This window comes from Vulpes lagopus, chromosome X, assembly GCF_018345385.1.
Source record: "Vulpes lagopus strain Blue_001 chromosome X, ASM1834538v1, whole genome shotgun sequence".
NCBI classification, from domain to species: Eukaryota; Metazoa; Chordata; class Mammalia; order Carnivora; family Canidae; genus Vulpes; species Vulpes lagopus.
This window is the reverse complement of record NC_054848.1, coordinates 32,574,134-32,594,977: the sequence shown is the minus strand read 5'-3', so window position 1 is coordinate 32,594,977 and position 20,844 is coordinate 32,574,134. Positions and strand designations below refer to the sequence as shown.

The 20,844-nt window shown below is 38.4% G+C and overlaps 1 protein-coding gene across 1 annotated transcript in view; it reads right to left on the bottom strand.

Moving 5' to 3' along the window:
* Positions 1 to 8,094: 8,094 nt before the first annotated feature.
* The window catches only part of LANCL3 (LanC like 3), a 96,078-nt gene continuing 83,328 nt past the window's right edge, over positions 8,095 to 20,844 (bottom strand). Inside the window, exons 4-5 of the mRNA XM_041741312.1 lie at positions 17,381 to 17,588; positions 8,095 to 10,335 (exon numbers count right to left, since the gene is read on the bottom strand). Of these exons, the coding sequence (XP_041597246.1) occupies positions 10,176 to 10,335; positions 17,381 to 17,588 (368 nt within the window). The 3' untranslated portion in view covers positions 8,095 to 10,175. The remainder of the gene's footprint in view (positions 10,336 to 17,380; positions 17,589 to 20,844) is intronic.

Sequence of the window (20,844 nt, the reverse complement as noted above, 5' to 3'; positions counted from 1 at the left end):
CTCAGCTTCTGGGTCCTAGAGCCCTTTGCCCGCGCTCGCGTTCACGTTCCTTTGAAAAACTGCCACCGCTGGGGCCCAGAATCCGGGTCTGGACGCCTTTCCATTCCCGTCTCTATTCTGCGAGCCTAGAGAACGCTTAATTCCTCAAAGGACCGACATTTCCGGTCATTTAAAAATAACCAGACCACACAGATGCTTTTCAAAGTACGAGTGTGAAGTCCTGTACCCGGGATTTGCCGTTTCAGTGGGCCAAAGGAGCATGCCCTTCAGTCTTGCAGATACGGGGGTCTAAAACGTTGCTGGCAGTGGGGAAAGAGCCTCAGAGACAATCCTTAGGAGCCAAAGCCGCCTCTCCTGGAAAAACTGCCTACATAATCTATTCCTCTGTAACCGTGACTAGCTTTGCACAGGGTGAAGACCAGGACCTAATAAGGAAACGGCTTTCTAGCCCAAGGCATACCTCTGCTTGCTAGTGTGCCAGCCCCCAGCGCTAACATAATTCCTTTTCTGAACCTGTGACAACCTTGTGAACGTCAGGATGGGCGCAGCCCACCCTTGTCCCTCAGAGTTTGAGCAAGTCGCTAAATCTCTCTAAAACTCGGGTCCTAACCCGTTCCATAAGGGATTAGACCTTAATAATCCAAGGTCCCTTTCCCTGCAGAAATTAGGTGAATCCATCATTCGTAAGGCATAGCTGTCATTTTTCTATTTGGGAAAATGATGTCAACACAAATAGAATATGAAGGTTCAGAAGAAATCAAGACAGAAATTGTAGAGGGAGAGAACACGAAGGGCTGTTTTTCTTCATTCTAGTGTGGCATGGGAAAATCTATTTACAAGGGCTAAGGGGAGGGTTCGGCCGACAGCTGAGAGGTAGCCCATTCTCTGAAAGGATTACTAATGTCTATTTATAGAACCCAGCAGGCCACCATGTCCTGGATCAAGATACACATACTGTCACAAATACAGACTAAGCAGCAACACTCCACAGAATATTTGTGTAATATTTTATTTGACACAGTCTTAAGCTTTAAAGGAAAAATTAATTTGTAGCTTAGAATTATTGCAGCGCACTCAATATTTAGCATGGGACTTTATTTTAAGGCAAAGGATTATCACAGGTTTCATACTGTTGACTGTACATAAATATGGGGGAGGATAAGCCAATAAATAACATTGCTTTAAACACTATAGAGTCCAGTTTATGGTGAATTATATTTTCTACAGTACAAAACTAATACAGAAAACACATTTGGAAAGATCACAGTGTTTAGAACATTGTAACAGCAGTTTTTCAAACAGTAAGGTGCATCTCTAAGCTTCTGACTCAATCTTGCTTCTAAGAACATTGCATTATACCATGCAGCGGCTGTGAGAGCCACGGCCTGCCCCATATGAAGGGGAGGCAACATCAACTGACTATAGCACTTCCCCCTCCAGGAACAACTACAACCAAAGCTAAAATCTCATGAGCATTTGCAAGTTGATCCTTCTCAGTGTGCACACCAGCTAACTTGCCCCCAGTGACCGTGTCTTTATGTATTTTCACTTACCATTTTGTCCTTGAGAATAATGTATACATTCAAGCCAAAGATTGCTCTTTCCCTGTAATACCTAAATGGATTTTGACTGAAGATCAATTTATTGTCACATATTACATTATACTTTTTTCCTAGGACTGAAATGCTCATTTTTTAAAATATTATGTACATAATAATAGACTTATAGAAAGTGGTTTTTTGGTATAATAATATCTAACATACCAGAATACTTGAGAATTTGGTTTCATTATAAAATACAGTACTACAACATTTTGTGATATAGTAAAATATCTGACAGAATGTTCTGCTCTAAATTTAGACCTAACTGCTAACCATATGTCTTTGAACCTGCCTCAAAATACCCCTAAAGAAATACAATAATATGCAAGAGGTCATAGAACTTGTTTTTGGCAAAAAAGGCATTTTTGAAGAAGCCTCTCATTTTGTTTGCAAGACTTTCAAAATTTTAGTTATATACAACAGATAACTGGTGTTGGATTGAATGCTAGTGGAAATTAGAAGTTTAAAGTAATACCAACTTACGTCTATTATTTGGTGTATTTTTAAAAAATTTATGTTAACTCTGCATTTGTGCTGAGGCAAGTGTATTGCAAAGAGTACAATTTTATTAATAATTTATTGATCAGTTCTTCAAAGTTTAATATTACTTTAAATCATAGTATTCATTTCTAGATACAATTAGGAATAAGCAGTTATATTCTATCGACAGATTATTCTTTTGTATCCCCTAAAATAATAAGGAATTGCAGTAGTTTACTAGAGAATGTGAAGTATACCATTAAGAGGGTGAGCTTTTTTTCTCCAATGATACAATCATATTTCTGTTAAGTATCATGAATTGTGCAAAAAATCTTTTTTGGTGAAGTAAATTCTATTCACTTGGTAAATGCACATTCCAAAACATGTGGTGCTTGACAATTCCCCTTATATGGCTTTGCAAAGTGTTTCCTTAATAATTGAATTCTACAAAATCCATTTTTAAAATGTTTGTTAATTTAGCGCCATTAAATCCATGAGATTAAAATTCAGACTGCCTTTCCAAGGACAGCTCCACTAGATGTTCAAAGTTGGGAAAGCTGTTAACCTTTTTTAGAGAAGGGGCTTCCCTTCGTTATCAGATTCTAAAACCAAACTCTTGTGTTTCAAATGTTCCATTTCTACTCCTGGAGAGTCTACATAAAACCGGCTTTGCATTTTCAAGAGCAAAGGGATTCTGCTGCTAGTCTTCAGAAGACATTTCTAATATTGAAATACTAAAGTCCTAAAAAAAGAGATAAAATTGGTCATTAAAATCAGTCTTCTTATTTGAATACATCCACATTATGAGAACTACTGCAGTCAACTTGGACCAAATTCAGTGACCGAAGTTGATAATTGATAATTGCCACTTAAGCATGGAGAGCAAAACAAAACTAGGGGAGGTGGCATCAGAGGTCCCCACTAAAACAAAGGCAAAAAGGTAATTTGCTAAAGATTGACAGCAGTTACATATCATTTATAGCTTTTTTAAACTGATTGCTAACATCTACTTTACACACTTTACAAAAACAATACACACTGATGCATGTAAATTAACACCACACACAAAATATAAAAAGAAAGCAACAGCAGGACAGTATTACTCTACTTAGGAGACTGTATTCTGTGTTTACACATTTACACAGTCAGATGTTTCTCCTTTCATCTTTTTAGAGTGCTCATAATTTCTGAAAGCGGGAGATGAAGGTGGGTATTTGGGTACTTTCTGAAGATCCACACCCATGTGCAAGACATTAAAGCCATCTGCTGGTTTCAATTTAGTAGGTGGTTCTAGAACACAAAAATGTATCTTGGCTCTAGGGTGTTTCTGAATAGAAAGAATAAGTAGAGATAGGCTCCAAGAAGAGTGGAGAATGAGGGAAAGATACAAAGTTTTTCTTATGTAGAGACACTTTAGGCAATTTTCAGAATTCTTGTTCCGGAAAGTGTAGTAAAGAATGACCTCAGGTCTCTGTGAGGACAAGATAATTAATAGGGATTAATACCCTAAGACAGAATTGTTGTTCTGATATCTTTATTGGGCCGTGTGGGGAAGAGTATTAAAACTCTTCTGTAGAAAAAACAAATGTTATAAGTATAACATAAACAGAGCATGCCAGACTAACCGTGTTTTTATAGTGGCAGCTGGGCAACAGCAACAATCAGGAGGTTGAACCTTACAGACACAACTCAACATCTGCAAACAGGTTCTTTATCCAAGAGGATTTTCTCAGAGTCTGCGATATGTTAATACACTACATACATCTCCAAAAGGGGGCAAAAGAGCAGAACTCGCCTACCTTACGTAATCACAGAATCTATTTTTCCCCAGGGCAGCTCTTGGTACTAGTGTTCGGAATTTGGGGACACACCACAGTACAAAAGAATATGCAGTGTTTTGTTTCCATTTTATCTAATAACAACAAAAACATACATAAGCTGTAGGAAGACCTTAGCAATACTGTGAAATAGCAGTACAGTGCCAGCCCTGCACTGTTCAATACAGTAGCCAACCCACATGTGGCTCTTGAGCGCCTGAAATGTGGCGAGTCTGACTTGCGATGTGCAGTAAGTATAAAATATACACCAGATTTGAGACTCAGTACAAAAAAAGGTTAAACATCTCATTAGTAATTGTATATTGATTACATGTTGAGGTGATCATCCTTGGGATACACTGAGTTAAATCCAATAATTACAATTAATTTCATCTTTTTTTTTTAACTCTTGTAATGTGGTGACTAGAAAAATCTAAAATTACACGTGACTCACGTTTGCGGCTTTGTTTGTAAAACTCACATCTGCTAGCTTCTACAACTGGCTACTACTAATGGCTCTAACCTGGCAGAAGTTTTAACGAAAATGAATACTTAGAATAGACAAGTGGAAGTGTTAACGAGGGCCCTCATTAATTATGTACTAATTTATTAGAGGGCAGTGAACACACAATGCAGACCCATTCATTAATCAGTGTATGCTTGCATATATCTATTTACCACTTGGATATATCTAAGAGCTGTTGGGTTTTTTTTAAAGATTTTATTTTACATATTTGAGAGAGAGGGGGAGAGAGGGAGAGAGAGAGAGAGAGAGAGAGAGAGAGAGAGAGAGAGAATACAAGCAGGGGGAGGGGCAGAGGGAGAGGGAGAAGCAGACTCCCTGCTCAGCAGGGAGCCCCAATACTGGCTAGATCCCAGGACCCCTGGGATGTCACCTGAGCCGAAGGCAGACACTTAACCAACTGAGCCACTCTGGCACCACAGCTGTTGGGTTTTACATCATATGTGATACTGACTTTCCCTAAGTCAATCTCTCACTCTCTCTCTCCATCTCTCTCCCCACCCCACACCACCCTACACACACTTTCTTACAGGGGAGACTAAGAAAAACCAAAGAGGAAACCAACAGGAAGTGCTCACAAACTGTTTTCAGTCCTCCACACTCAAGCCTCGCCTCGTGTATCTTTTCTCCCTGTTTCCCTTCTTCCTCGATATTGTTCAGGGAGGAGAAAGTCAAGAAAAGGAAGGAGAGCTTGCTCTTTTAGCCATACTACTCACCAATACACCCCTCCAAAAAATAAAATATGATTTGGTTTTTGTGCTAAATGATTTTTCAAATTCAGTTCAGAGGTGAAAGAAGATGCAGGAATTTCTGCAGATAAGGGACTTTGCCACTTGTGGAAGAGTCTAGGTGGAAATGACAAGGTTCCATATTTGAAGGGAATTTTTAAATATATTTTTTAACTCTAAAGGCATCAGCCATCAGGCCTCAATTCATTAACACTTTCAATTAAAGAAACAAGGAGAGAGGGCACACCTGGTAGATTTATGATAATGTAGGAGGCTCCAATATGTAATGTAGCATCAACTTTGGTATTTTTCACAACAGTACAAATAAAATGACCAGGTTTCTTTAGGCAGGAGAAGCAGGATAAATGCAGCTGCCATTCTGTTCCCTGTATAGCTGTCCTTGGGGTGAGCTGTCTTGGACCTGTCACCTGACAACACAATGGGCCCAACTCCTGCTGTGGCTGACCTTGGGGTCAGCGCTTCTGTCCAGAGGGGAGTCTGGCCTTATTAAGCCTAGAGCTATTAGCTATGAACTAGCATGGATGGAAGAGATAAGGAGAAATCCTGCCCTCCCAGGCAAAAGGAGGTCACATGATTAAGCACACAGGAAAAAAAATAAACATCAGAATGTACTATTTAAAGACCAAAGGGAGTACAAGAAGTTGCTGAATCATGGGGAGGTTGGTAGGGGTGGGGGTGGAGATCAGAAGACCCAGGAAGCAATAAAACCCACAAGTAAGATGAGGGGTTCTTAGCAGCATGAAAAGTGCATGGGCAACTCACACTTAGATGCTGAGCTCCAGAAAGCTTTTCCCACCTGCCCCATTGGCTGCCTTTTCATTTGCTTTCCTGGCCAAGTTTATGACAAAAGAACATGGCCTTGGCAAATCTGAGGCTGGTCATTGAGATATTAATTTGGGACAGTGTTGAATAAACAACCCAGATCCCCCAAGGAAGGCCTTATATGTAATCGAGAACGTATTTCTATTGCTGCATGTCACACAGTTCTGAGGCCTGAATTCTACTGCAGACCAAACTCAACCAAATATACTTTATTTCCCAGTTCATTTTTGCCCTGCAGAGCTAGCCTGCCAGCTCCTTTTCTCACATTACTGGCACTATAAATCCTTTGTTTGCAGCAAGCAAAATAAATATTTGCATGAAAAGGAGCTCCGAGCCAAACCAGCCTATTCCTATTTATTAAGCCCCAGAACCTTCTGAGGCCCAAATACTATAGCCAGGATTGGTTCTAGAATATAAAAAACACACACTTCATTTTTGCCCATCTAGTGATCCAGACCCCAAACACTGCATCCACATAGGGAGATTCCACTTGGCTGAAATGCTTATTTGAGGTCAAACTTGAGCAGTTTTCTATGCACATAGTAGATACTTAAAATACAGGTTCCCTTTAAAACATATAAAGGACCTGCATATGACAAAACTCTCTTCTACCCATTGACAACCCTCATGACAATCCTGTGAGGTGGAGCGGGCTCTTTGTATCACTAATGTTTTTCCTTTTATTCATGTGTTTCCTGATCATGGTTATAAATCACAAGCTTACATTAGTTGCACTGAAATTATTGAGATTTACTCTCTATGGAAAAGGAAACAATTTGAGTACTACCTTGATTAAAATCTTAGTGTGTCAAAGAAAGTTAAAGTTCTGTATTGCCATGGAAGAATGCCAACTTAAAATGAACCAACAAAATGATTCAAATTATCAGAAAGTAAATACTATTATTTTAATCATGTAATCGGTTACTTGAAGAACCACAGGGGTGTATATGCTGAAAACTCTGTCAAATCTCAGTTATTAGGATACAGATGGAGAGAAAAGTATGTGTGGAAGAGAAGGTATGTAATTGTGTTCATGAAACAAATTTGCCGAATTGTAATATTCTCCAAAACTTCCCATTCTTAAAGTATATTGCAGACTCCCCATTGTGGAGAGATTCTTTCAATCTAACCACAATTTCCCTTGGGGTTTATAAGTGTTCATGCACACATAGTAACTAACATTAGAGTTATACTAGTGGTAGTGAAAATGCCCTTGTGGCTGTCACGGGGCAACCTGCCTAAGCATCTACTCCATAAAGGATGGTACTGCTTAGCAGGGAACAAATTGGTTAATTAGATAGGAAGTGACATGCCATGCTTTATACAGTAATATGTAGGGGTCTTTTCCCCACTTCTTGGAAAAACAAGATAGAAGAGGATCTTCCTAAAGCTACAATTCTACTCTTTCAGGAAAATGGAAACTTACAACATGTTGACATGCTAAACAAGCTTACCCTTGTTTCCAATTTACCAAGGTATCAGTTCATAAAGACACACTCAAGCATGGCCTTTGCTTGGATTCGACACAGGAAAAGGTTGCCTTTTCATAAGGGTCAGCACAATGTCATAGTTACCCTACTAGACCTTAAAAGGGTGGGCGAGCATGAATGAGTCCAGTCGTTCTGAAGTTCTTAGAAATAAAACTGTTATGTTAAACTAGATTATCACTTCTTAGTGCTCTAGGTTTTAGGTTTCCAGAATGAATGGTGGAAGGATCAACAAACAAACAGAAGGTACCTTCCAGGGGTACTTTTGTTCACTGCTGTACCTGGATTCTAGTCTAGAATACTAAGTAAATGTACTTGTAAAATGAAACCCTGGATTTGAATCTTCATTCTGCCCCTTCCTAGCTGTGAGACTTTGGAACAATTTATGTAAGTCACCTTGAAGGGTTGTTGGATGATGAAAAAAAGCATGTATTCCATAAAGCCCTGTATATTGGATGCTTATTACCTTCAGCCTATAGAGGCCAAAGGAAATGAATCTAAAACCAGATGCTGGGATCCCTGGGTGGCGCAGCGGTTTGGCGCCTGCCTTTGGCCCAGGGCGCGATCCTGGAGACCCGGGATCGAATCCCACATCGGGCTCCCGGTGCATGGAGCCTGCTTCTCCCTCCGCCTGTGTCTCTGCCTCTCTCTCTCTCTCTCTGTGACTATCATAAAAAAAAAAAAAAAAAAAAAGTTAAAACCAGATGCTGAAAAGCAGGGACCACTGTCATTTCAAAAGAAGACTACTCCATAGAAGGCATTTCGCCTTAAGGCTTTCTGAGAAGGCCTAGACTATTCATGGAAGAACTTTTAGAACCCAACTTTGGGAGTCATCCGAAACCTTTTATGTGGTGTTACTCCAACCTGAGTATTTTCAAAGATGAACAACTGAGGCCAAGTGTATATATTTATATATGAGGATGTGAAAATGAAACAATAAACAAAAAAGGTGCATGCTTTTCAAAATCATTTTGTCCTAGCTTGTTCTGATGAGTGCAAACATAAAGTAAAAAAATATACAAAGGTACTTCTTACCTTTTTCAGCCACAGATTCTTTGAGAATCTTATGAATGCTACAGAACCTCTTCCCAGAGAAATGAGTGTGCATACATGCACACACATGCCAGGTCACACACAGACACACACACATTTTAGGCAACAGAGTATTCCCAACTCCTCCCAGTTTATCTATAAATCAAGAAGTTAGGAACTACGAACTTAATAAGTGTTTGGGTTTACATGGAGATAGATGTAGATGTAGAATATATATGTATATATATGTATATATTCTACATCTATCACATATATACAAATATTTAATGACGATTTCAATAATTCATATATCTTGTATGGTACGCAAGTCCCTCTTCACTCTGATATATGAAATTGCCAGTGACCCCTTTATATGTTTACAACAGGGTAGAATTTAATATGGCAACTTGGCTCAGTGGGTATTGTAGAGAGTTTCTAGTGGAACCTGTGTCTTGGAGTGTAAGGTGAGCAGCCAAGGAGTTCACTCATCTCTTAATCTAACAGCATAAACTTTACCAATGTTCTTTTCACTATCACCAGGTCCCTTACTCAGCCAGGGGCTGCCTGTCCCAGGGGACACAGTGTTCCATCAAAGGCAGAAACAACATATCTTTGTAGTAGCTACCCTGATCTTTGAGATGAATGATTTTTACCATGAGTGTATTTTATAGTTCATCTAATAGCTCCATTGGGATTACATAAGCATTTCAAAATAAATTAACAATAGAGAATACATAGCTCACACTTCAAATTGAGAAAAACATTGGACAGCAATACTTGCTACAGTATTTGCTAGCCTATGAATTTTACTTTTCTAACTGAGCTTTAGGAAAGAAAAAGGAGCCAGGAAAAGAGATGTAAGGCCTAAAGAAATTCAGAATTTCAGGATTTCAACTAAGTTATGATATGTTTTGGAGCGCCTGGCTGACTCAGCAGGTAGAGTGTATGGCTGTTGATCTTGGGGTTGTGAGTTTGAGCCGCATGTTGGGCGTAGAGATTACTTAAAAATGAAAATTGTTTAAAAAAAAGGTTATGATATGTTTCCTTTAAAGTGCCCAGGGTAATGATAAAATAGAGATCCATTATGCAAATTTCTCCATTCAGTAAAAACCATAAATTTCAATAAGTAAAGACAGAGGACAACCAAGAGTTTCCTTTTTTGTCCTTTCAGCAACCTGACATTTCATCCCTCCCAGCAATTTTCAGATGGGCAATCACTTTAGTTTTTGACTGTGTTTATTTCTGAATTTAGGGGTGGAGGGCACCCACAGATGGTCAGATTCTCTTTCCAGTTGCAAGGGTACTGGCATTTTATCAACAGAGTCCACATTTCAGTTTTGTTTTATATGCCATAACTGAAAAACGTATTATTTCTCTTTCCCTTTTTCCTCTGAGCTCTAGTTTCACAATAATTCCCTGAAATTTTAAATCTCTCTGGTTTTTGGAAGAGTTGTGGTGTCTTTATTCTGCAGGTTCTCAAACTGTTCTCCCTGAAGTCTGGTATCATGTTGCCTTCCTGCCTTCTCCCTCCCTTCCTTCCTTCGGGCGGCAATGTTAAGGCTCATGGTTGTGATACCATTGAATGTGGCTTATGTGGAAACTGCCTCGGGTAGGCTCGGGAAATCTCAGGGACTTTGCAGGGCCACAGTGGGAGAGGGAACCTTCTAGACAAAGACACTGAAGAGAGGGAATTCGGCTTGATTGGGCTGCAGCAGATCGATCAGAAAGCACACCGTCCCGGAGAAGCCTTCATACAAGCTGTATATACTTTCAAGGACTCGAGAACCGGCCTTGAATTCCTCTGTAAATAAAAACTCAGCAAACCTAAGAAGAAAAAGAAAAAAAAATATGAGCAGTTTTAACATGACTCTTTCCATATTATTGGCCTAGAATTGCTTATTTCTCCTCTCTGCTAAGTTAAAGTTCTAACACCAATTTCTTTGCAAAACTGTACAATATTTTAAGAAAGCCTTTTTCTCTGTTAAAAGGAGGATCTGTTACATAATTGTGTATGTTTCACAACAAATTATGTTGACAAGCAAGTTCAACTATTGTCAGAGTTTGCAAAGCAGTTTGGTATTTTCTGTGGCTTTCATTCCTTCTGTCTGATAATTAAAACTAAAAAGAGACAGATAAATAACCATATTTTTATTTATTTTGAATAGAAGCAAGCTGATGTATGACTGTTCCTTTAGAAGAGTAAATATGCTGTTTCTGCAGCCATATCATTTCTGAGCTAGGTTTCATTTATATGTGACAGAGAGCAGAGACTGTGAAAATAAATGGGCAAGATTTTATACAATCTGTGCTTTGGGCAAACAAAGGAATAAGATGAATGGGAAAAGGCAAACAGCATTTTATAATCATGACATCAAATAGCAAATTCAGCTACAAGATAGATTATTTTTAGGACATCTGCCTTAAAAATAAATCACTAGTCTCTGGATTCTCTAAAGATCCTTTTTCTTCTACCTGTATTTGCCACAAATCCTATTCAAATTATTTATAATGAGTAACATTTGTAGTAGTTTACAGCTTTGAAAGTGCTGTGACCTGTGTTATCTCTTTACGAACCTCCTCTATTACTTTCTGTCAAAAACACAAATAATCACCAATTCAGAAGCTGGAACTCACAGGTTGGTAAGGCCTGAGAGCTGATACTGCCATAAATTTAGATTATTGGTACTATGTGTGTGTGTGGGAGGGGTCCTATGAAGAGTAATTACTTATTTGATCTTTTTAGGGCTCTTGGAATTATCAATAGTAGCTTAAAATAAGTCAGCAGGAAACATATTGCAATTCTGTTCAGCACCATTTTTCTATCAACTGTTTTCCTGAATATTTCAATGGAGTTCAAAATTTTAAACAGTAGAATGATGATGCCCCTTAAGAGTTAATTCAAAACTTTTAATTATGCAATGAAACTTCAAAGTATAGCTTCAAGGAGACAGAACCTTTACAGTACCATGGATCACTTCACAGTCTGGACTTCTTCCAGAAAAAAAGTCTTCAAATATAGAAAATAAAATACACAGGATTCCCAAGGAAATTAATTATATCAAGGCACAGCAAAAGTTTTCAAACCAAATTTATGAAGTAATAATATATGGATTTTGTATTAACACATTAAAGAACAAGAAGATATAATGGGTCTAATAACTGCAGACATTTCTAAGTAGTGATGAGAGTCAAATATATTTCATAACATCTATAACAAGAGTCGTATCTATGACTTCTACTGGCGAGAGTCACAGCTACTGCTAATTCTCCTGTGGCTTATTACTTATGTTCCAAATTGGAGGTAATGCTCCATCTCAGTTTGAGATAATACTTTTCTCAAGTAAATTCACAAACCCTAGATTAAGAAGCCCTGGTAGAGCAGAAAGAGGAAGGAATCTGGAGCTGAGATACCCAACTCTGATAATTTCATGTTAGATGACCTTTGGCAAATTTCTTAATCTGATTTTAAAATGGTGAAGTTGCAAAATTGGGTCAGATTACCTGTAAAGATTAAAGATACCATATATTAGGCTCTGAGCATATGGCAAGCATTTGATATAGGGCAAATATCATTTTTCACATAAACATAGTGAAAATGTTTGTAAAACAGAGACTACCATTCCACGATACTTTAAAAGAAACCCACAGTTAATTTTGCTTTCTCCTCTGGACCTTTCTTTCCCCCTAATCTTTGACTTATTTAGCACATTACTGAAATTATAGTCTATATAATATTTAGTATCCTCCATTTTTTGCCTAAAAATAAAATAAACATTTTTGTGCTTTTCAAAATGATTTCTAAATAAATATATAGCAATTTATAAGAGTACCAGCGATGTATGAGAGTAGCGGTTTCATTGTGTTCTGACCCATATAGTGTGTTAGCACATTAAAGTAAAAATGATTGCTCCCAAAATCTATCCAGTGATGTCAATTTCAAACTAACAAATTCATTCTTCTAAAAACTTCTGTCAAAATGGAAGTCAGATGGTAATTCTAGAGCTAAAAAGAGTACAGATACTGAGGACATTACGTATCAAAACCTATTGATTATGACAAAAATTGAACTCCGGAAAATTCATTCATCTGAGAATTTTATTATTATTATTACTATTATTATTATTATTATAAGAATGTGTAAGATATTCTAATGAAACATTTTTTAACTGTAGGAAATAACAAAAGAAAGGAAAACTAGAAAATCAAAATAAAGGCAGAAAGTTATGAATTAATAAGCAAAAGAAACACAAAAAGAATCAATAAACAAAGCCAAAAGCTAGTTCCTTGAAAGAATGACATAGACAAAATTCTGGTGTCTGGCCAAAAAGGAAAAAAAAAGCATTAGGAAAGTAAAAGGGCATATAATCACAGACATGGGAAATTTAGAATACCATGGAACTATACTGTTAAAGCTTTACATCAAACATTTGAAAATCCATATGAACTAAATGCTTTTATAGAACATATTCACTACCAAAATTAATTCAAGAAGAGGTAGAAACCCTGAATAATTAATGATGGAAGAAACTGAAAGCATTATCAACTATTTTTCTGCAACTATAATTTTCAACCGATGACCAAGTAATGTTTATTACAGGAAGGTACATATTGTTTGACATTACTGTTTTAGGACCCATCAAAATTAGGGAAGATTCCCCAGTTTGGGCCATAGCATAGTTAACTTTGAATTACAATGAAGTGGAAATTTCAGTACACTAAGGCAATGAAATGCAATGCCCCCGAAATATTCAGATATTAGCTGCACGTTTTCAGGCTCTACCTGGAAGTGAAAAATGGAAGCTGCCTGAAGGGCCCTGGACTCCAGAACCTCATAGATAAGACTCTGTAAACTAGGACTGGTCTGCCAAAAAAATATAGTGGTTGTTCTGGCACTTTTTACTAGGCTTTCTAGGGCATGACAATCTCTGATGAAACCTGTTACGAAGGTGGTATCGCATTAGTCTAAATAGAATCCAAAATGACTTTCCTTTGTAGAGAAATGTAGATTTGGGAAGTAAAGGGTCAGGCTGCAGCCAAACAGATTAGGGAGCCATGAATCAAACTACATTAACAGAATTCCTGAACAGTGAAGCTTCAAACGGAGGATGGGCATATGTTAAGTGTTTTTCCTTCAGTGCCTATGGGCAAATATCATAAAGGGTCTTTATGTTTCTTAACACTGAATATTAGCTAAACTGGCTTGGGAAGACTTTTCTGAGAAAATAGCTTTAGAGTGAAGGTCTGAATGAAGTCAGAGGGCTGGGAGATATATATAGAAAGTGAGCATTACAGATAGGGGGATACCAAAATTTCAAAGACTGTGAGGTAGGTTGTACCTGGCACCTTAAAAGAATCAAAAGGAAGCCATTGTGGTAGAAAGAACTAGGTGGAAAAGAGTAGAGGATGATCTCAGAGGTAATGGTAGGCAAGATCCTATAGCGCCTTTTGTTCAGAGGACAGACCTTGGCTTTTACTCTGAGTCATACGGGAAGCCACTGGATTATCTTGAACAGAGGAGTGTCATAATCCGACATGATACACAGCGTAAAAAGCACATTTCAAAGGTCAGGGTGAAGCAAAGAAGTATTCCAATAAAATCAGCATTACTATGGCTCATAATAACGGACATTTTTATGGAGATTCTGAACCAAGCAAGGAGGGAGAGGGGGAGGGAGAGAATATAAAAGAGGAAGGAAGTAACAAAATTATAATTATTTGCAAACATATGTGTCTATTTAGAAAATCCAATGGACTCTAATGAAAATCTAATAGAGACAGTAACAGAGTTCAGAAGGGTAGCCAGATATATCATTATAGCTATCAAAATTGTTTATAAGATACAATGCAGATGTATATGAAAGAAGTGCATGTTAGATTGCTAAAATGCAATAATATGCACATCTTAAAAAGCTTTCATAAATACCAGTAATAAATGGCCTGAAAATATAGTGCAGATTCTACTCACAAACCTGGAAACATAAAATGCCTAGGAATAAAATTAACGAGAAACATGCAAGACCTTCTTTGTAAGATCAAAACCTTACCAAATGACATTTCTGAAAACTTAAATAAAGGGAAAATATATCATGTTCCTGTATAGAAAAACAACATTCTAGGGATGTTAATGCTCACTAAACTATAAATTTATTGAAATTCCAATCAAATTGCTGCAGGATTTTTTTAAATCTGAAAGTTGATTCTAAAATATAATTGGAAAGATAAATAAGAGAAAATAGCTAAGAAAAACTAGAAAAAATAAATAATAAAATATGGCAAGTCCAGAAACAAACATGCATATTAATTGCTTATGATAAATTTGGCATTTCAAATCATTGGGGTAATTGGTCAATAGATACTACTGGAAAGTTTTGTTTCATCATTAAAAAACACAAAGATAGATATCCAGATAACACTGTTTTCAAAGGTTCTATTTTTTTTAAAGATTGTATTTATTTATTCACAGAGACAGGCAGAGACACAGGCAAAGGGAGAAGCAGGCTCCCTGCAGGGAGCCCCATGTGGGACTCCATCCCAGGACCCCAGGATCATGACCCGAGCCAAAGGCAGACCCTCAACCACTGAGCCACCCAGGTGCCCCTAAAAAAGTAAATTCTAGATTAGTCAAAGATTTGAAAGTTAAGATAGCTTTTAAATGGGTGAAAGAGGTATAAATTTATTTTTTTAGGTTAAAATAAAATTACAAAGGTACTAAAAGACAATGTAAATTAATATTTTTATAATCTTGGAGCGTGAAAGGTATTTTTAAGCATAACACAAAATCCAGAAATCTTGAAAGTTTGACAAGAAAAACACTTAAAACTTTGGTCTGGCGGGTAGCCTGGGTGGCTCAGGGGTTTAGCACCGCCTTCAGCCCAGGGTGTGATCCTGGAGCCTCGGGATCAAGTCCCATATCAGGCTCCCTGCGGGGAGCCTGTTTCTCCCTCTGCCTGTGTCTCTGCCTCTCTCTCTCTCTCTCTCTCTCTCTCTCTCTCTCTCATGAATAAATAAATAAAATCTTAAAAAAAAAAACACTTTGGTCTGGCAAAAGACTACCAGCTAAATTGAAGGACAAATGGCAAAGTAGGAAAATATTTACAGCATATATTGTAACAAAGAGTTACAAGTCTCAAGACAAGCACCACATTAGGATTAAAAATGGGCAAAAGATAAAGACAGGCTAGAAATACCCATGGGTCTAATGACTTCAATTCTAAAATTTCTGTGACAAGAATGCTTGCATGAGGGCATAGAAATGTATGTACTGGATATCTGGGACAATTTTTCTTGTTATTCGTAAAGACCACATAGGTATCAAGTATCCATTACTTAAAGACTAGTGAAATTAATCATGGTACATCTATAATGAATAACTATATAGCCATTTTAACAATGAGATAGATCTATACAAACTGAAATGAAGGTTGTCCCTTAAAAACTGTTCATTTAAAATTACAAGCTCTTAATGGCATGTATGATACTGTTATATATACATAATAGTAGGATCTTATTTATGTGCATGTATATATATATGTATATATACACACATAGTTATATATACACAGATATATGAACGTGCATCTATGCATAGAGAAATGTCTGGAATGACAGAACTCTAATTTTTAGTAATAATAATAATAATGAACACTTACATTGCAGTAATTATGTGTCAGACACTGTTCTAAATGATAGATGAAGACATTGTGCTAAGTGAAATAAGCCGTTAACAAAAAAAAAAAAAAAACACATACTGCATGATAATACTCATATGAGGTATCTACAATAGCCAAACTCATAGAGGCTGGGAATAGAATAGTGGTAGCCAGCCACTGGGGACAGAAGGGAAAATGGAAAGTTGTCGATCAATAGGTATAAAGTTTCAGCTATGCAAGGTGAATGAGTTCTAGAAATCTGCTGTACAACACTGTGCCTACAGTTAACAATATGGTATCATACTCTTAAAAATATGTTAAGAGGGAGACACCTGGGTGGCGCAGTCTGTTAAGCATCTGACTCTTGGTTTTGGCTCAGGTCATGATCTCGGGGTTGTGGGATCAAGCCCAACACTGGGCTCCATGCTCGTGTGGAGTCTGCTTGAGATTCTCTCTCCCTCTCCCTCTGCCCCCTCCTGCTCGTGCGCACTCTCTCTCTAAAATAAATGAGTAAATCTTTAAAGAAAACATGTAAAGAGGACAGATGTCATGTGAAACATTCTTACCAAAATAAAAGATAATCTCGAACTCCAATAAAAAATATATACAAAAAATTAATAGGAAAATTAGAATGTATGATTAATATAACAATAAGTCACACTCAACACTAAAAAAATTTAAAAATAAAAATAAAAGACAATCTCAATTATACATACCTTTGGCCCAGCAATTCTACTTCTAGGTCTTTATCTTTCAGATATACCCATACATGTGCAAAATGGTACATGTGCAAGGTTATTCATGATAGCATTATTCATAATGCAAAATACTGGCAAAAATGCACATATCCTTTTACATGGGACCTAGTAACTAAACTCTGGTTCATTCATACAATGTAAAACTATGCAACAATAAAAATGAGGAGTTGCTTATGTGCTGATTTAGGGTAATCATTAAGATAGCAAGGTGCTACACCACTTGTATAAAAAAAGAGGGATGAAACTTTATATATAGTACATTCGCTTGTATATATACACAGAGTATCTCCAAGTTAACTAAGAAACTGTGAACGCTGATCGTCACCTGAGAAGAGAACCCAATTGCTAGAGTACACAGCTGATGTATGTCTTTTTTCACTTTTCCAGCTATGTGACTCTTACCTGTTCAGAACATGAATTTGATTAACGTTTAGAAAAAAATACATGCAAAGATCAGCTGACCTTTGGGCTCGGTAGATGTATTTAGAGTTTCCTGTGAGCCGGTAGAGCAGCAGGAAAACATAGGCACTGCCAGCTACACCGTGGCAAATCCCTGGTCCTTTCTTTAGCAGACCTTTTTGCCATGTCAGTTCCCCACACCGGATACACGTGTCAAGGTACTGTGGTTTTTTGGAAACCAGATAAGCTTTGGCAAACAGATAGGCAATTCCTGTGGAAACATCAAAGACATCAGTGACCCCTGCAGAAAGAGCAACAAGTATAGAGTGATATAATCCATAATTCACAAATGGGTTAATATTTAATGGTGCATGCTGTGGTAAGCCTTATGCATATCTGGCTATTTGAAATGACTACGTGTTTATACAGTCTGCCCATTCCCCAGCGGAGGTTCCGAATTTGTAATGTTAAAGTGCTTATACCAATACACCTTTTCTTAAGGCAAAACTGGGAGTCCTTCCAGAAACAACAAGGATCCCAGAGGACATGGCCAAGATTTCTACTCCAGCTGTGAAGTGAGTCCTTCCCTACTCGATTGTTCCAAAGGAAGACATTTGCCTTCAAAACTCCTCCACAGAGGCAATCTCCATTACACAGGCAAGAACAGAAATAAGAGAAGCGACAGCTATTAATAAAAACAATTTCCCCCAAGTTCCAGGGGCTCCTATTCTGGGAGGAGATTAGTAACACAAGATCCTTCTCCTGCATTGTCTCCACCTCTCTCCTAAAGTGGGGAAGACTGGAATTTAGTAGGTATCTCAACTACCTTATTCATCAGAGTTATCTGTGCCTTTCATTATCTTTCGACCAGGCTATTTTACAACTCTGGGGGGACAGAAAGTACCTTGTGAACAACTGATAGTAATGCAAATAATTCCTATTCCTAGAAAACCACATGCTGTCTGGTAGAGGTTGGATTGATTTCCCTCAGCCTCTGTGGAAGCAGCCAGTTTTGCTTTTTTTTTTTTTTAAAGATTTTATTTATTTATTCATGAGAGACACAGATAGAGAGAGAGAGAGAGAGAGAGAGAGAGAGAGAGAGAGAGAGGCAGAGACACAGGTAGAGGGAGAAGCAGGCTCCATGCAGGGAGCCTGACATGGGACTTGATCCTGGGTCTCCAGGATCACGCACTGGGCTGAAGGCAGCGCTAAACTGCTGAGCCACCCAGGCTGCCCAGTTTTGCATTTTTTAAGCAAATCCTTGTCAGCATTCCTAATGGCCCATAAACATGTCAGCTCCTAGGATTTTCCTTTGAAACTAGTTGTAATACCTTTCTGGTTCCCTCGTTAATTAATGAGCTAAGTAAAATTGTTGACATATGTTTATTTTATATTTGTATGAGTCATGATTTTATTCTTTTAGAATTCATCCTCTAACACTTCCTATGATTAATACATAACAACAGACTCTCCTCAGCCAAGGCTTTCCAGTCAACTACTGACAATGGTTGCCTACAGCACACTGTCCTTCCGTTCTAGGAACAAAGTATCTCCTACAAGCTAAAAGATGATTTTAAAAGAATTGAACTTATTACACATTGATTCATTCATGTATCCATACATTTGTAAGTGGTCATTGATTACTGTATACATAGCCCTAGGCAGGGCTTGCTTCATGGGCACGTGACCTGTACAGTCTTCAAGGGCCTCCAGAAGGACCTCATGCTGGGTTTAATACTCTGCTGTTACCATCTTGAAATGAATGATCCATTTCTTAAAGAAGGCTGCATTTTCACCTTGTGCTGGGCCCCCCAAATGATGTAGCCAGCCCTGGCCTTGGGTTATACAAAACAGATGCTAAACAAAATTTTTGACCTTCAAGAAAGTACTGTCTAGAAAGAGAGAAAAATTTGTCCATGTGACTAATACATAATAGGACATGTAGTTCATGATGCTGTTGGAACATAAAATGAATGATGCTGTCAATAACACTAGAGGGATCAAAAAAGTGGAAGTTCCCTAAGGGAGAGAGTTGGGCGAGGCCTACAAGTAGGGCTTTCTTCAGGACTTTGTAGGATGCATAGGAAACTCTAGGCCCAACATGAGTCAGAGACAGAATTTCTAGGCATCAAGATCAATAAGGGCAAAGATTTGGAGGCAGGACAAACAATCCACATGAAGACCACAGGTATAGTGTTCTAACCAACAGGACAGGGAGATAAAAAGTTAGATTGGGTTCATGTTATGGATGGTTTTACAAGTCCAGTTAGGCAGCATAGACTGTGTTCTGTGGGCCATAGGGAACCAGTGGGAGGGATTTTGTTGTGGATTGGTTGGTTTTTATTTTTAATGGTGTGATTAGTATTATAGACACAATGTCCCACAGTGGTGTCAAGAGAGTACAATGGGGTAGCTATGAGCTGATCATGTTGGCAGAAAGATGGCAGAGAGGTTAATAAAAGGCTCAGAAGAGGGGTACCTGAGTGGTTCAGTGGTTGAGTGTCTGGCTTTGGCTCAAATCATGATCCAGGGGTCCTGGGATTGAGTCTTGCACCAGGCTCCCCAGTGGGAGCCTGCTTCTCCCTCTGCCTATGTCTCTGCCTCTCTCTGTATGTCTCTCATGAATACATAAATTAAACCTTTAAAAAAAAAGGGTTCAAAGGATTTGGTGGTTGTTTGAGTATCAACTGAGCATCTACTATATACCAGGTACAGCAATAGGTGCTAAGGTTTTAAAAAGCCTCTCCCTTCATGGTGTTTACAACCTAATGGAGGCATTAATTAGGTTACATGAGGGAAATAGAGCTGTCATGGAAGCACACAGGAAGGCTCCTGACCCACACCTAGAGGCAGGAAAGGCCTACTAGGGGGAGTGACACTATCTAGCCTGACTACCAAAGATGAGGAAGAAATAGCCAAGTGAACTGGGAGCCATTGGTGCTCTGCTGGATTGCTTTTACCTTACAGGCAGGTGCTACATCTCCCAGTTGCTATGAGTTGGCTGCTAAGAAAGCTCACGGCTCCCTCTTCTTGGGACATTTGCACTCAGCCAAGTGAGAGGAGATTTCAGCCAGTGACTGGCTGACACAGGGATCCCAAAGGTCAGCTCCGTGCCTCAAGATGGACCAACTCTGTGGTGTAATCTATGCCTCTCAGCTTCTACTCAGAAGCCAGGTGAAGCTGGCCTCCAGGGAGACACAAAAAGCCCTTTGTGTCTCAGCTCCTACTCTGTTCTGCTGACATCTCCTCCATTACCTACTTGAAGCTTTTCACTTCAGTAAAACCAAACCACCTGCAGTTCCCCTTCCTCCACTCTGGTTCCAAGCCTCTGAGTGACTTTTCTTGGCACAATCTTCCCAACTTTCTTGGCCAGGCCAACTCACCTGAGGTATTACTGCCCTCCAGGAAGCCTTTCCTAAACCTGGAGGGGCACCCGGAAGCCCTCTTCTGAGTCCTCATCATTCCCTTTACAAACCTTAGCACTTACAGGATATCATAGTAAAATTATGTTTCTGTGTCTGCCTTCC